At 45.5% G+C, this 18,528-nt stretch overlaps 1 protein-coding gene across 1 annotated transcript in view; it reads right to left on the bottom strand.

Annotated features, from left to right (window-relative positions):
* LOC126162479 (ATP-binding cassette sub-family C member 4-like) overlaps positions 1-18,528 on the bottom strand; it is a 242,101-nt gene that overhangs the window by 201,453 nt on the left and 22,120 nt on the right. Inside the window, exon 2 of the mRNA XM_049919021.1 lies at positions 11,488-11,619. Coding sequence (XP_049774978.1) covers positions 11,488-11,561 — 74 coding nt within the window. The 5' untranslated portion in view covers positions 11,562-11,619. The remainder of the gene's footprint in view (positions 1-11,487; positions 11,620-18,528) is intronic.

The raw sequence follows: 18,528 nt of genomic DNA, 5'->3' as shown, positions 1-18,528 counted from the left end.
AAACTTAACGTCAGGATTGATGGACACAAAGTAGATGAAGTTAAGAAATTCTTCTATCTAGACAGAAGGAAATCTACGACGGACAGAGCAAGAAGATCATCAAAAGCGGAGTAGCATTGGCGAAAAGAGCATTCCTGTCCGAGAGAAATCTACTAGTATCAAACATAGGTCTTACTTTGACGAAGAAAATTTTGAAAATCCGCATTGTATGGTAGTGAAACACTGTCTGTGGGAAAACCGAGAAAAAGAGAATCGTAGCATTTCAGATGTTGTGAATATTGAAAGTTAGGTGGATTGATAAGTTGAGAGATGAGGACTTTCTGCACGGAATCGGAGAGGAAAGGAATGTATAGAAAACACTGAAAAAAAGAAGGGACAGGATGGTAGGACATCTGTTAAGATGTCAGGGAATAACTTCCATGGTACAGAGGGAGCTGTAGATGGAAAAAACTGCAGAGGAAGACAGAGGCTGGAATATATTCAGCAAATAATTGAGGACGTAGGTTGCAAGTGTTACTCTTAAATGAAGAGGTTGGCACAGAAGAGGAATTAGTTGGCTTGTTTGGGAGAGAAGAACAGACAGTGAGGTCATCGGTCTCATAGGATTAGGGAAGGGTGTCAGCCGTGCCCTTTCAAAGGAACCATCCCGGCATTTGCCTGGATCGACTTAGGAAAATCACGGAAAACCTAAGTCAGGATGGCCGGACGCGGGATTGAACCGTCGTCCTCCCGAATGCGAGGAATTCTTGGCGGGCAGCATCAAACCATTCAGAAGATTGATGACTCAAAGAAATGGACCTGGAGCCACGCCGACTCCAGTGCCGTGGCCAGCTGCGAGGTGTCTCGATTGAGGATCCTTGGCGCGTACAGTTGGGTTGAGGTGGTCCTAAAGATTCTCGATTGCGCTTAAAAACGTGGGTTCTGGCAACCAGGGAAGTACGGCAAACTCATCCTCTTCGAACCATGCACGTATACTGTAAGTTGTGTGACATGTTGCGTTGCTCTGCTCGTAGCTGCCATCGTCCGAGGAAAAACTAACTGCGTGGTCTGCCTTCTAGAATGACGAGATCACACATGTGACGCCACGAAATCATTCCCCAGACCGTAAAGCCTCCTCCTCCGGCCTTGACCCTTCTGATGATTGTTACTTGGTTTTTGCTTTTAGAAGTTTCAAGCCATACATACCAACGGCCACCTGTCCGACGGAGTATAAAACGTGATTCATCTGTAAAGGCCACCTATCGCCACACGGAAGCCCATACGCAGCAATTTTCGATGAACGGTCGTCGAGGAGACATAGTCGGTAGCGCTACTGGTTCATCTGGGCGATCAGTTGTTCAACAGGTGCACGTCTATTTGTCCGGATTGTCCGTACACATATCCAGTGTCATCGTTCACCCCTGTCATTTGTGGCCTTTGGTTGCACCACAGTTGTATTGGCGCCAGTTTTAGATAAGCGACATTTTGCCACGCACAGTACACTGTAACCACAGTGGCACGTGATCAGCTAACACTACTAGATATTTCGAAAATGCTTCCACCCTTGGCGCGAAAGCCAATTATCGTGTCCTTTTGGGCATCAGATAAATCGCTCCGTATCGTCAGTACGGCAACGACTCACTTAATACACCCTCTACTGCTAGTGCTGCTACCTGCCATCTCTGAGTGTTATTTATCTTGACGTTGAACATAGGCAGATCTGACATTAACGAGACTGGGTCGTGTATATTCAATGGGCTATGAGCTGGCCAGTTCAGGGACCCCACGCGATCCTCGTCGAACTAAATTTCTTTTTTTGTCAACAGCATTATGGCGCTGATTGACGAAAACTCCGATTCCAAACTGTTGCCACGGTAAAGGAGGACTCGTCCAGTATACACATCAGCTCAATTACTGATCGACCAACAGTAATGGTCCAAGCTTGGACCAGGAGAAATTTGCTTCGGTCTACCGTAGCACCTCCAATCCACACTTAGGTTTTAGTGTCCGCAGAGCGTCCGCAGCTCATACACACTACTTGAGTGCGACATGTACTGCGATCGTCAGTCCATTACTGCATTTCCACTGTCACATTGATTAATGAGAACATTTTTTAGATCTATCTAAGCAAAACAGCGCATTACATCCAAAGACCTGTGTTTTTTGAGCAGCAGGAAGACAGTGAAAACCGAATCCTTTCACCTCACACAGGATCGTTGTGCTCGTAACCTCTAAAACAGGACTACAATGGAAGTGCTCTGCAATACGTGATGTAATCAAGCCTAATATATGTTATGAATGTTATGAAATCTATGACACCAGCAGGTATCGATCTCTTCACATAAATTTAAATAGAAGCCTTGTATAAAAATTGATCTGTATAGCTTCTGAACGACTATTTCATTGAATACATATTTAACATTTGTGTCCTTAAGATTAACTAAGACATAAATGTGCTAAAATTTCCGTAAATGTTTACATAATCTATTATGATATATAAAAATCAAAATATGTAAGAATAAATTTAAACAGTTCCGCTGAATATCTGTGACGACAACTAAAGGGACCGATAACGTAGCAGCTTAGTCCCTTCCCCCCCCCCTCCCCCCCCCCCCCCTCTTTAAACCAACCAGCCAACGACGACTAAATTCTTTGGTGCTACATCTACACTCCTGGAAATGGAAAAAAGAACACATTGACACCGGTGTGTCAGACCCACCATACTTGCTCCGGACACTGCGAGAGGGCTGTACAAGCAATGATCACACGCACGGCACAGCGGACACACCAGGAACCGCGGTGTTGGCCGTCGAATGGCGATAGCTGCGCAGCATTTGTGCACCGCCGCCGTCAGTGTCAGCCAGTTTGCCGTGGCATACGGAGCTCCATCGCAGTCTTTAACACTGGTAGCATGCCGCGACAGCGTGGACGTGAACCGTATGTGCAGTTGACGGACTTTGAGCGAGGGCGTATAGTGGGCATGCGGGAGGCCGGGTGGACGTACCGCCGAATTGCTCAACACGTGGGGCGTGAGATCTCCACAGTACATCGATGTTGTCGCCAGTGGTCGGCGGAAGGTGCACGTGCCCGTCGACCTGGGACCGGACCGCAGCGACGCACGGATGCACGCCAAGACCGTAGGATCCTACGCAGTGCCGTAGGGGACCGCACCGCCACTTCCCAGCAAATTAGGGACACTGTTGCTCCTGGGGTATCGGCGAGGACCATTCGCAACCGTCTCCATGAAGCTGGGCTACGGTCCCGCACACCGTTAGGCCGTCTTCCGCTCACGCCCCAACATCGTGCAGCCCGCCTCCAGTGGTGTCGCGACAGGCGTGAATGGAGGGACGAATGGAGACGTGTCGTCTTCAGCGATGAGAGTCGCTTCTGCCTTGGTGCCAATGATGGTCGTATGCGTGTTTGGCGCCGTGCAGGTGAGCGCCACAATCAGGACTGCATACGACCGAGGCACACAGGGCCAACACCCGGCATCATGGTGTGGGGAGCGATCTCCTACACTGGCCGTACACCACTGGTGATCGTCGAGGGGACACTGAATAGTGCACGGTACATCCAAACCGTCATCGAACCCATCGTTCTACCATTCCTAGACCGGCAAGGGAACTTGCTGTTCCAACAGGACAATGCACGTCCGCATGTATCCCGTGCCACCCAACGTGCTCTAGAAAACTACCCTGGCCAGCAAGATCTCCGGATCTGTCCCCCATTGAGCATGTTTGGGACTGGATGAAGCGTCGTCTCACGCGGTCTGCACGTCCAGCACGAACGCTGGTCCAACTGAGGCGCCAGGTGGAAATGGCATGGCAAGCCGTTCCACAGGACTACATCCAGCATCTCTACGATCGTCTCCATGGGAGAATAGCAGCCTGTATTGCTGCGAAAGGTGGATATACACTGTACTAGTGCCGACATTGTGCATGCTCTGTTGCCTGTGTCTATGTGCCTGTGGTTCTGTCAGTGTGATCATGTGATGTATCTGACCCCAGGAATGTGTCAATAAAGTTTCCCCTTCCTGGGACAATGAATTCACGGTGTTCTTATTTCAATTTCCAGGAGTGTATAATAGAATCTTCATCCTGCTTCTTGCTCGCACTTGGTGGGAAGAGCTGTTGTATGATGGAGTGTTGGACACACAGTTTTATTAGGTAGTAGTTTTATGCTAGTAAACGATCAACTGAAACCTGTAAATAGTATATTTCGTCATACAGACAAATCCGGGGACCATAGTTATACCTCTGAAAACTAGACAACGAGGCCAGCAACAGAAGCACTTAAGTAACAAAATTTTAATTTTGTAGTAATAAACACGCCTTTAGACTATATTTAAAAATGTCAAAAATCCGTTGAGTCGGATACGTCATGATCGTTATTCATTACTGTAAAGGCGTCTTACAAATAGTACATGAGTACGTCTGACGATTGGCGCAGATACTATGATACACGTTACACTGTTGCATATAATTTTATTCCTTTAATCTGAAATCACGAAGATTTGCTTTCCAAATATCACCGCCTGATTTTGTAGTTTACTGAGGTCATTTACAGGCAAATGAAAGAAATTAAAGTTTTTTTTTTATACTCGTATTAACATGGTGTATTCATGGTAATCCACCGACACATCCGCAGACGAAACACTGCACTTCACAGTTCGCGTTATGTCAAGTTAGGCTGGCTATACTGCAATAGTGATGTTGCAACTGTGGGCTCCAGCAGACGATACAGATTTTCGTTCCACTTCGTAAATGTAAGCTACTGAGCAATAACAATTCGTTTTTGAGTTGATACCACAAGGCCAGAAAATAAACGACCGCGTAATACTGTAGATGTAACTCTAATGAAGCACACGCTTTCGATGACGGGGCGAAGAAATACAGGAAACAAGCGTTTGATGATGACCGATGTCTTGAAAACAATACTGTACATAGTTAACAAAATAAATAACTAACCGAGACAGTATCCTCTCGCTCTAGGTTTTATAACCACAATGCTGCAGTAAATAGCCGGTATTCGTAGCTTTCCACTCACCAATTTACTGCGACAATGGCGCAATTCCATACAGCTGCCAATCGTCACGGTTGTCTGAATCAGCGATGAAACCGTCTTCATCGTCATCGTTAGCTGTTCACGGTCACTAATGATACCTTCCATTGTCTGTGCAGATCGAATATGTTTATCAACGCTCTTTTTCCTCAACGAGTCTGCAACCACAGTCGCAAGAGTTTCACCCAACAGCCTTTCCACCTCTGTTACTGTAAAGAATCACTGCATAGTAGCTCGATGGTGCTGAAATAGCAGTGATCTGGTGGCAGCTTTGATACAACATGATGCTGCTCCACGGCGATTTCGTCTGCTATGTATGCGGGCATCATAGGTGTATTTCGTTTAACAAGCGAATAGAACAGAGGCTTCGTCGTGCTCAAAACCGCAGCAATATTTCGTACTTGTACCCACGGTAACATACACTGAAGAAACTGGTAGACCTGCCTAATATCGCGTAGGGCCCCCGCGAGCACGCAGAAATGCCGCAACACAAACTGGCATGTCTGAACTAGTGCTGGAGGCAATTGACACATTGAATCCTGCAAGGCTGTCCATAAATACGCAAGAGTACGAGGGAATGGAGATCTCTTCTAAACAGCACGTTGCAAGGCATCCTAGATACGCTCAATAATGTTCATTTCTGGGGAGTTTGATGGCCAGTGGAAGTGTTTAAAATCAGCAGAGTGTTCCTGGAGCTACCCTGTAGCAATTCTGGACGTGTGGGGTGTTGTATTCTCCTGCTGGAATTGCCCAAGTGCCTCGTAAAGCACAATGGGCATGAATGGATGCAGAGTATCAGACAGGATGCTTACGTACATGTCACCTGTCAGAGTCGTATCTAGACCTTTCAGGGGTCCCTTATCCAACTGCACACACCCCACACCATTACAGAGCCTCCACCAGCTTCAACAATCCGCTGCTGACGTACAGGGTCCATCGATTCATGAGGTTGTCTCCATACCCGTACACGACCATCCACTCGATACATTTTGAAACGAGTCTCGTCCGACCAGGAAACATGTTTCCAGTCGTCAACGGTCCAATGTCAGTGTTGCCGGGTCCAGGCGAGGCGTAAAGCTTTGTGTCGCGCGTGCAGTCATCAAGGGTACACGAGTGGGTCTTCGGCTCCGAAAGCCCATATCGATGATGTTTCGTGGAATGGGTCGCCCGCTGACATTTGTTGATGACCCAGCATTGAAACCTGCAGGAATTTGCGGAAGGATTGTACCTTTGTCACGTTGAACGACTCTTTAGTCGTCGGTTGTCCCGTTCTTGGAGGATCTTTTTCCGGCTGCGGCGATGTCGGAGGTTTGTTGTTTCACCGGATTCCTGACATTCACGGTACACTAGTGAAATGATCGTACGGGAGAATCCCTACTTCGCCGCTACCTCGGAGATGCTGTGTCCCATCGCTCATGCACCGACTATAACACCACGTTCAAACTCACTTAAATCTTCATAGCGTGCCATTGTAGCAGCAATAACCGATATAACAACTGCGCCAGACACTTGTTCTCTCACGTAGGTGCTGCCGACCGCAGCGCCGTTTTCTGCTTCTATATCTGAATTTGAATACACATGCCTATATCAGTTTCTTTGGCGCTTCAGTGTAAGTTCTTTGCGTTGTTTGTGGTTGGGGCTTTGTTCATATCACTGAATGACACGGAGCATAGTCCATTACAGATGTTGTAGGACTTTTAGGATTTCTGAACCACTCAAAAATCCGACTCAAAGACTTCGTCAGCCACAGATAACGCCCGAAACCTGTTCGTCAAACGAACTGGGGAGGCCCTACGATCGGCTCCGCGAAAAGTCTTTCGCTGCCTGGCAGACTTTGGAATAATCTCCCACTTTACCATAGGTGAGAGGTCAACCTCAGTGCAGGCAATATCCAAGGCAGTCACAGCAGTGGATAGACCGGGGGACATGTGCGTCGTGCTCGACGTCCCTCGCATCTCCGCGTCCGACCCCCCACAGTGATGCCCCTTGGAAGCAGCCTCAGGCTGTGAGATGGAAATCAACACTGCTTGGAGCTGTGAGCGAAGGCTCACCAACTCAGCTAGCATCTATACACAGCAATCACAGTGCGTATCCATTTCTGAACTCGCTCCTGTTTGAAACTCGTATAGATATGTAATTAACAAACGGTGTAGTCACCTTATTAGTAGCAGGAACTCTGTGGCACTCTCTCACTGATGGTCTAACCGACACTGAGCTGTTCTAAGCAAAACAAACGAAAGCTTGTACGATACGAGGGTCGATACAAAGGTCGATAGCAACGGCAGTACTGTACGCTACACTGTTTTTAAAATGAAAGGTTGCTCCTAGCAAGAGCTCAAACACGCAAGAAATTACAAAAATGTATTAGTAAGTACAAAGGTAACTAAAAAGAAGTCACTACTGTTCGAAGATCGTAAAAATATGTAATAAACAAACGGTGTTCTCGCCTTATTAGCAGCAGAAACTCGCAGTGCTCTCCCACTGACTGTCTACCGACACTCACAATATTTTACACTTAAACATAGTCTAATTTTCTTTCCTAGAGTAGCCTACAAGATCTCTGCCCACTGCTGATGCCACTGTCGCACAGTTAACACTCTGCACGCTGACTATGTGCAACGAGTCTCAGCAACACCACATGATGCATGGTTAGGGGCTTGGATGCCATCACCTACAAGAATCGATCAGCAGGCGTCACTACATACAGTGAGAAATGCACGTGAACATCTTCGCCTGATACAAGCCGTGCACCCTGCTACAAACAGCGCTCTTGGGATGGCTGACCAGGACATACTGCTGCAGCTCCATCACGCCAGAATGCGAAACCAGGGATACTAGTGCTGCTTTTTCCAAAATGTTTGCAGGCAACATACATACAACAAACCACTGCATTTTCACGTCAGTTTTATAGTGAAATCAACAAATAACATATCGAAATCAATGAAATTTCCACCTAAAAAGCGCTAACCTCCTTTTCCACGTGGCATGTAGAAATCGTATTTAACACTGACCGTAAGTTCCAACACATACCGACAGCATAACCGAAGGGCAGTTTAAGAATTGCCCACCGTTCCCATTCCTGCTTCAGACCCATAACCACAACAACAACTAAGAAACCAAGAGTTACACGCACATTTTTGGCGAATATTTGTGCTAGTGATATTACGACTTGTTAGCGTTTCCAAATAATCGAAGTCTTCAATCCGCTTCTCCTGTAGGCGCCCACCCATAAGACAACTAGAATTCCTACACTAGTCGCCTAGAATACATCACCGTAGTTATTACAATGTAGGAAACCTGTTCCCAGTGCCTGATATACTTTCAGCAGGCAGATTCTGCACACTGTGGTCGCAAACTTCAGGCAAGCAACAGAATGGGTCACATCTCACATAAGAACCTCGAAGACAGGAAAAATCATGTCTCATACAGAGGCACATAACCATTTAAAGTATCGTCACTTGATGGTTCGATATATCGTTCGTTACTTGATGGTTTTTATGCTTTTAAGGAAAATGTAGTGACGCAACGACTGTACTTGAAAGAATCATGAGACCTAAGATCATTGGCCAATATTTGTACATCTGCATATGTACTCTGCAAGCCACTATATGTTGCTTGACGGAAGGTACCCTGTACCATTACTAGTTATTTCCATTCCTGTTCCAAAACGCAAATAGAACGAGGAAAACACGGCTATCTATGTGCCTCCTTATGAGCCCTAATTTCTCATATCTTGTCCTCGTGTTTCTAACGTGACATGTATGCAGGCTGCAGTAGAATCGTTCCGCAGGCAACTGCAGATACCATTTCTTTAAATTTTCTCAGTGGCGTTGCTCGAAAAGAATGTCGTCTTCCCTCCAGGGATTCCCATTTGAGTTCCCGAAGCATCTCCGCAATACTTGCATGTTGTTCTAATCTATCAATAAGGATAGAATATGGCAGAAACGTTTGTGTATTTACACAAATACCGCGTCTGAAGATCGCTACGCCACCCACAACAACAGCCGCAATGCACACTTTGTCAAGGGTGTGTGATAGCTTGGAGTGAGGGACGCTTCTGGCTATGTCACCTCCTCTAGTGGACAAGACACAGTCAAATGTCATTTACTTCCGCGTCATCCAACGAACGAACCATGTACCGTAATCAAATTCCAAAGCTGTGGCTATCGTTCGGCGAAAGCTGTAGCTGAACTCCTTGACAGAAATAGTCGTGTGCAGTAAAGCAACATTTAACACCCGTACCGCTGTAACATTGAGAACAAGAACAGAACAGAAAACTATATGACTACAATATCTCTCTCACATACAATAACTATCAAGCAAGTGGCTTGAGAAACGTCTGCATACAAATGAGAGAGCCTCACCAAACTATAAGTGTTTCAGCATATGAAGCAGATTTCTTATGGTATTATCTTCTGAGTGTGAACGTTTTGATGACGATTTAACGCTATCAAACGGTGGTTGGGTACATATCTTAAAGTAAAGTTAATGGAGCAGTACTGCATTGGTTTGCAGGACAACAAAACACCAATCATCCGCCCTATATAGTTGTTTGATACAGCTTTTCACAATAGGATATTCCCTGCAAGCAGAACATGGTCTCGTCATGACTGACCCACGGTGCTGACACGCGAGGCACTCGGTAAGCCCAGGTGACAGAGCTCAGCTGTGGCTCAGCAGGTGAGACGAAGTGTCTCTGGCCACCAGCAGGCATCCGGCGAGTGTGGTGCGGGGCGGCAGTGCGGCGCGGTGCAGAGAGGAGCACGGTCAGAGGAGGAGAACCTCCCCCTTCCCCCAACAGTGTTTGTGTAAATAAAGATAAAGTTGTTGCTACTACACAGCATACAGTTTGGACTTTAACTTACGATGCTGTATGATATATGTGCTCGCCAAACATAAACATTTGTTTAAGCAGGGGAATTACTTAAATTGGGACAGGCAGGATGGAATTACACCGTGACCTTACTGTTATAGCTAGCCCTACAGGTCTCTGCAAGGAAGTTACTTCCATCTGTCCTACCCTCTTGGATTCTGACGTCATAGAGCTACGCCAGTATTCCAGCTCTGGTGTAATGTACCAAAATTCTATAGTGGTACAAATGCTATGACAGGCTGAGATGGATTGTGGAGTCATGGAGCTGCGCCAGTATGCCCCTGTCGCCATGTCTGATCGCTACCTTGGGTTCCACATCTCTGATTCAGACGTCATAGAGCCAGGGCCAGTATTCCAAGTCATCTGGCATGCCAGTCTTGGATTTCCCACCAATTTATGCTTAGAACAACAGCAACCGTCCTCCCATACGAAATATACTAGTGCAGTTGGGATATTTTCTTAATTTCTCGCCGATATTTGAATTTCCCGCCAAACTATGAATTCCTGCCATTTTATACATATTTCGTCCGCCCCGATAGCTGAGTGGTCAGCGTGACGGATTGCCGTCTTCATCATTATTTCATCCCCATCCGGCGCGCAGGTCGCCCAATGTGGCGTCGAATGTAATAAGACCTGCACCAAGACGGTTGGAAATGCCCCGCAAGGGGCCTCCCGACTAATGACGCTAAACGCTCATTTCCCTTCCAGACATATGGCAATTAGCCTTTCTGAGAGGGGTGAGTATTGGGGGGATAGGGAAATCTCATAACTCATCGAAGACGTCATCGGTAATGTCATCAATCATGTCAATGATAAAACACTCTGTCCTAGTTCTCTCCTCCTTAACTTCTCTGAAGAGTTACTCATCTGAGATGAAGGCATTTGCACACCAACAGTGGCACGGCTGTTCAGTTGTTATTGTTATCCAGCATTTTATTGGTGAACCATCTGCTGCACTGTAGTCTGCCCTTCAACACTTACAATGCGAGTTAGCCACCGCTGACGATGTAATTCACACGCTGTTAGCCATTGTAATTGACTCTGGCGGTAGCAGTTATCTTTAGTTCCTACAGAAGGATTATGACGCAGTGTTCTGTGAATAATTCTGTGCATAAAATACTTTATGGTCCCTGTACTGAGATTCCGTGTTTACCCTATCAATTGGGCGACTGGCACTGCATTTCCCAGTACGAGCTCCAACACCATCACCACCTCACAGTACAGTGAGTTGAGAGAAGCGCACTAGAACGCGGTATAATTAGTTTGTTAGTTAGTCACATGTTCCACAGATAATCTGAAGGATTCATCCATCGAAATGATGATAAAATCTCCAACAATACGTCAATGTCGGTGCTTATACGTTCGCATTTTTTTCATCCTGTAGTACTGAACGACAAAGAATTTACAATAGTGTGAATTATATGAAGTGACATGCTCCATGCATCTTTCATGTCTCAACAACGGCCCACTCGGCTAAGTACAATCACACTCGTACAACACAATGCACTCTAGGAACTGTTCCAATGCATTGTTTTGATAAAACAAGCGTAGAGAATGGGATGTGGCTCACTTACCAGAGGAAGAGTTTGGAGATGGTGTTTGCCGTCGCCGTTGGGTTGGGGTTTGACTTGTATGTCTTAGCGTCCATCACTGTTGCCTTCTTTTGTTATGATTCTATTATGTTCTGAACGTCATCTGCGTCCGACCTGAAAGCATTTGTTCGATTAAGATATTGTTCCTTCTCCATGGATTATATTACAGTACAATGATACTGCTGTGGTCAGAGCGTTGCAACGGAGGATGAAGGGGTGATAAGGAGACAAAAGGTTAAAAAAAGGACTCATTGGTGTATAAATGGCATGTCTTAACCCACAGGATGTTCTTCATTGCGCACTATTGGTGACTGTATAAGTGCTAGGGAAGTCAGAATCGGCCGGCCGGAGAGGCCGAGCGGTTCTAGGCGCTACAGTCTGGAACCGCGCGACCGCTACGGTCGCAGGTACGTATCCAGCCTCGGGCATGGATGTGTGTGATGTCCTTAGGTTAGTTAGGTTTAAGTAGTTCTAAGTTCTAGAGGACTGATGACCTCAGAAGTTAAGTCCCATAGTGCTCAGAACCATTTGAACCATTTTTGAAGTCAGAATCAAGAAATTCATTATCAACATGCTTTTACCACGCTCACAGAATTTCTAGTTGTGTCATTTTACTCTTTACACATCAAGAAGGTTATGGCTGTAATCGTAACAAGCCGGATGTGAGGAAAATTTTGTTCTACGAGAAAACGCAATACACCATAGACATCATCGCCAATGTAATAACAAGAAGGGATTTAAAGACACATTATATATTGAATCGGCATATCGCCGATCTTCTACTGCATGTTCTCTCTGAAAACCATGAGAACAAAAGCACTCCGTCTTCAGGCCACGAGTGGCCTACCGGGACCATCCGACCGCCGTGTCATCCTCAGTGGAGGATGCGGTTAGGAGGGGCGTGGGGTCAGCACACCGCTCTCCCGGTCGTTATGATGTTATTCTTGACCGAACCCGCTACTATTAGTTCGAGTAGCTCCTCCATTAAAACCATGACAAGAGCCGGGAGTAAATCGAGATTGGTCTCTGAGGAAGTAGTTTAGAAGACGACAAGATTGTAGGTGAGCTACTACAACGGAAGCTTGGGTAGCAAGTTGATCGGCAGCGTAGATGAGGCGTTGGTATATGCAATCAGGAAATTTGGACTTAGCGTGTGTCTCTTCAACCATGGATACCAGGACTACCTGGGCAAATTGTATAATGCCAATGAAACTCTTACAAAGAAAAGAAAGGATTTCCAAGTACAAGAAAGGGAAAGGGGATCGGAAATGCTTAACAGCTAATACTGATCTTCTTTTTCCGGTGTCCTGTGCTCTCGATTGAGATAAACTATACAGGAAAAACTGTATTAAATTTAAATCGACATTAACTACAGCGGGTCTTATTGTTGCCACAGTTACATCTGTCTAAAATCGCGAAGAAATTTTGGTTTTAATTCAAGACTATCAGTGGAAGGAAAATCGGTATCCACACACATGCGAGAGAGGCAGGAGTCGAAACAGAAAACAGAAAAACAAAAACCGAAAGGAAGAATTCTATCTTCAACTCCTTCGCAAACGAACACTTCCGTCAGTCAACAGCCGTATCCCTATGAGATGGGTGACATAGTAATCGGTACAAATAGCGTAGTAAATGTACTTAAATTTCCAAAATTTCAGTAATGATATAGGGCCCGATGTTTTTCCTGTCCTACACAGAACTAGCGAGGGAGCTATCAATATTCTTGACCCTCTTGACCATAACTTACTGCAAATTCCATGAGCAGAGAGTTTTTCTCCACGATTGGGAAATAATGCGGGTCACAGGCATATGTGAGAGGCGTTCAGTAAGTAATGCGACACATTTTTTTCGGCGAATTTAGTTCGGAAAGATGCGGAATTTGTTGTGGGAGATCGTGGAATATTCCTGCTTCAGCCCCTATAGTTTCACGAACCTCCGACTGGTGGCGGCACTATACGTAGCCTTCAAAATGGCATCTGTAATGGAAAAAAATTTGTTCTAAGGACTATGGGACCAAACTGCTGAGGTCATCAGTCCCTAGGCTTACTTAATCCAACTTAAACTAGCTTACGCTAAGGACAACACACACACACACACACACACACACACACACACCCATGCCCCAGGGACGACTCGAATCCCCGACGGGGGAGCCGCGCGAACCGTGGGAAGGCACCTCAGACCGCACGGCTACCCCTCGCGGCTCCGTAATGGAGGTACGTTCCAAGCAGAGAGCTGTCACTCAGTTTGTTTTGGCAGAAAATCAGATATTCATAGGCGCTCGGAGAATGTCTGCGGAGACCTGGCCGTGAAGAAAGGCACGGCGAGTGCTTGGGCGAGGCTTCTGTCACCTTCGCAACACGGCCGCGCAGAGCTGTCCGATCTCCTGCGTCCGGCCAGTCGCACACAACTGTGACTCCTACAGTGTGGAAACGTGCGGACACCGAGGTGATCGACAGATGACAATCAAGCACCTCCTTGCTCAACTGGACATCCCTGCTGGTAGTACTGACACACTCGTCTACCACTCCATGGCGAGTGACCGCTGGGTTCCTAGCCGCCTAACAGAAGACCATAAAGAGCAACGAAGGAAAATCTGTACAGAATTGCTTGCACGTTATGAGCCTGAGGGTGACAGTTTTTAGTCGAACATCGTCACAGGCTATGAATCATGGGTTTATCACATCGAACCGAAACAAAACGTCAATCAATGGAGTGGTGTCACGCCACATCTCCTCTGAAGGAAAAATTCAAATTTGCAACCGCAGCCGGTAAAGGCATGGCGACGGTCTTCTGGAACTGTCAAGGGTGTACTCTGTTTGATGTCCTTCCTCATGGTGCAACAGTCAGCGCTGAAACGTATTGTGCTACCCTCAAGAAACTGAAGAAACGACTTCAGCATGTTCGTCGCCACAAAAATGCAAACGAACTTCTGCTTCCCCATGACAACGGAAGACCTCACACAAGTCTACGCACACGGCAGCATCTCACGAAACTTCATTCGACTGTTCTTCCTCATGCACACTACAGCCCGGATATCGCACCTTCCGACTTCCATCCGTTTGGCCTAATGATGGATCCACTCCGCAGTATGGATGATGTGGAGGTTATTGATGCAACCAGACGTTGGCTCCAATGTCGCCCAATAGAATGGCACCAAGCGGGCATACAGGACCTCCCAGTAAGGTAGCGTAAGGCCGTAGCACTGAACGGAGAACATGTTGCAAAACAGGTTTTTGTCGCCAAAAGAGTGGGGAATAACACGGTGTATTGGATGCTGAATAAGACCAAACTGCTTCCAGAAAAAAATATGTTGCATTACTCATTCAATGCCCATTGTACAACATACAATGAAATAGTGAAATAGAACACAACCAACGAACTGCTGCCCTATGTTTCACATTGTACTCACATGTATGCCAAGCAGAATCCTAGGACTTACCAACATTGGGTTCGAAAACATCAACCACTCGAAACTCAGCTCTCGTTCAGGACACATGATACTCTAATTGTAATGAACAGACTTTCGAAAAGCTTAAGCTTTAGTACTACATAGACGCGTTCTAAACAGCAGGTGAAAATTGCAGTCTTGCCGACTTCAAGCTCGACAAAGGATTATCGACTAGGCCAATATATAAAATCTCGACAAAGGATTATCAACCAGGCCAACATATAGATAAAGCTGTACATTTTACGTAATGTAAAAGAGTGGCATCTTGTGACTTGAGGATTAATGAGTCACAAATACCTTCAGGTCACGCAAATATTTGGACGTAACATTATGCAAAGAGTAAATGGAATGCCACATAAACACATTTGTAGCTGAAGAAAATTCATTAGTAGTAGTTGTACAAAGCTACTGTTTTTTTCTTACGAAGCACTTGTACGGCTCGTTCCTGAATATTGCTCATGTTTATGGGAACCGTAAGAAGACGGAATCACAGGAAATGTTGAGCATATAGAAAAAAGAGCGTTACAGATAAACACGGGCTGCAGTGGCGAGAAAATGTAATAAAAATGTTGAAAATTGCTACTCAAAGAAAGAGAATGTACATTTTGGAGAACGTACTTCAGGTGCCTTTCACGCCAAGAAATTACGAATATTCTTCCACCCTCTAGGTATGGTACAGACAACCTAGGCAAATAACAGTTGCACAGAGGCATGTAAGCCCACATTCTACGCACGCTCCATCGGGAAGCAGAATAGAAATAATCTGTAGTGTTCCGAATAATAAAAACTATCCCTGCCATACAGTTCACATTAATTCGCAGAGTATAAATGTAGATGGAAAGTCGAGGATAGACAGTAGAGTTTGTCATATATTTATGTTCGCTCTTGTGGACCTTTCGTACTAGTTGTAACTTTGCAGGTATAATAGATCCACTGTAATTATCCACTAACACAGTAACAAGACATATTCAAATTTTTCCTGTGTATTTCTAAAAAAGGTTTTATTTGAATTATTTCATGTAACTTTCATGTTATGTATAAGTGTGCGATTGTATACTGCTATATTTGGAGCAACAGAAATGTGTAGAGACAAGTCAAAGAGAATGATAATTTAGTCTCACACTGATCAGCGTCGGTGGTTACGTATCTTTGAATAGGGAAAGTGCTGATGTCATGGAGGGCGCGCGCATCGGAACGTTTGAAAAGAAACAAAGACACAGTCTCAAGCAGAAAGCAGACGGTATAAGACGTGGTGAGCATGATCACACTGCGACATCAGAACTTTGAGTATATAATGGTCTGACTGCTGCAAGTATTGCATCAAGTGAGTCGTATTTCTTCAGTACAAAACTGAACAGTGCTCTCTGCTAATTATTTTGTGTATAAAGTCAATATGTGATAACTCCCGGCTGAGTGCAGCGGTTGGAAGTACACTGGCGTGTCTTCTCGTAAGGATGTGGTTAAAGTACAACGTGAGGCAACAAGAATAATAGAGCAGATATACAGGGTGAGCACAAAGTTTGCCCTGAATATAACAAATTTTTACAGAATAACCGTTTGACTCCGTTACATAGGTTAGTGTTACTAGTTTTTTAAAGACCACTTAGGTTAGTAAACCTCAACGTGTGCTCTCTTGGTAGCTCGGAGAATGTCGAGGCGGTATTCCAGTTACCGCCAGGTGTTTCGTAACATGTGTTCTGTCACAGTACCCACAGCAGCTTGTATACTAGCTTTCAGTTCGTCGTCGTCAGTAGCTGGTGTAGCGAAGACTCTGTCCTTGACATAGTCCCAGAAAAAAAGAGTCAAGAGGCGTAATGTCTGGAGAGGGGAGTTATGTCCGGATCGGTGGTTTGGAAGCAACGGTCCAACACCCTGGCGACCCTGCTCTCCACACATTACGCCCTTTGACGTTACACCCAGGAACTTAAATGAGGTGACTGTGACAAGCAGGACACTACTAATGCCGTATCCGAACACCACGGACCGAGGGAGTTGGCGCAGTAGTTAGCATACTGTACTCGCATTCGAGAGGACGACGGTTCAAACCCGCGTCCGGCCACCTTGATTTAGGTTTTCCGTGATTTCCCTAAATCGTTTCAGGCAAATGCCAGGATGGATCCTTTGAAAGGGCGCGGCCAGCTTCTTTCCCATCCCTCTTTAATCCGATGGGACTGATGACATCGCTGTTTGGTCCCCTCCCCCAAATCAGCCAGCCATCCAAACGAACACTACGGAATAGTTTTTCCTACTCATCCGCATTAACTTAAATCTTTCTACATTTAGTACTGGCTACCATTCTTACACCAACTAGAAATTTTGCCCAAGTATTATGAACCGTGAATTTACTTTCAAAACCTTTTCTTAAGACTTTACTTTATTTACTAGCGATTCATCAAGAACATAACACATGTAATCACACTATGTGAGCGTGGAAGTAGTTGCCAGTGGGTAACTGATGAAAACAAATTAAATTTTTTAATAAATGGAAATTTATTCCTAAAAGCCCCCTTTTTTTAAACAGATTTAAAAATTATAATCAGAATGCACCCTGTAAATACCAAGTTACAGTTTATTCACAGGTAGAAATAACTTTTTTTTTTTGACAGTATGAGCTTTCGGGCTGAGAACCTTGCCGCTGCCTTTGAACACGACCGCTCACAAGAACCTCTGAAAGACTACACTGGTGCAAATCTGCAACACACCAGATTATTTTAAACTAAACATTTTAACAAATCACACAAATACATAAACTATGCACCCCGTAGGAGGGATGGAAATAGTACAAAACACTCACATTAAAATTATTTGCCACTGAAAGTGCAACTTGTTTTTAAAAGAACTCTCACTTTATATACTAAAATGACCATTTAAATAAAAACCCATGAAATGCAGTCTTACATAAAATGTAGGCCTGCCGGAGTGGCCGAGCGGTTCTAGGCGCTACAGTTTGGAACCGCGCGACCGCTACGGTCGCAGGTTCGAATCCTGCCCCGGGCATGGATGTGTGTGATGTCCTTAGGTTAGTTAGGTTTAAGTAGTTCTAAGTTCTAAGGGACTGATGACCACAGCAGTTAAGTCCCATAGTGCTCAGAGCCATTTGAACCATAAAATTTACAAACATGCTCTACATTACACATATACCACCTCTCAATATGATAGGCAAGATAAAAACATATTTCAGGACTTCTGCCTTTACACCTTAAGTTATAAATTCGTTAACACCGAATCCGAAAAACATGACAGAGGCAGCTACTAACGTACGGCAAACCGACAGACAGACAGACAGACAGACACTATCTGCCTAACAAATGCGGACGAGAGACAGAGGAGCAAGCTGGGGACGAGAGGCTGACCAAGAAAACAAGTAGAATTTAACAAGTAAATGAAAGAACATATCTCCAGTCACTTAACTTCTAATAAACTGCGATTTCTGGCGAAGACCTGAAGCAGCACCCCCGAAACGCTCTCGCGAACCGTCCGCTGCCAGCCGCTTCAACGGACGCAGGAAGGCGCACCGATCTCCCGTCTCACGGCGTCGCAGTTCGCACCGGCCAGTCCGATGTCGTGGGTTG

The sequence above is a fragment of the Schistocerca cancellata genome, chromosome 2 (genome assembly GCF_023864275.1).
Source record: "Schistocerca cancellata isolate TAMUIC-IGC-003103 chromosome 2, iqSchCanc2.1, whole genome shotgun sequence".
In the NCBI taxonomy this organism is placed as follows: Eukaryota; Metazoa; Arthropoda; class Insecta; order Orthoptera; family Acrididae; genus Schistocerca; species Schistocerca cancellata.
The sequence above is the reverse complement of the archived record's forward strand: the minus strand, read 5'-3'. Positions and strand labels throughout refer to the sequence as shown.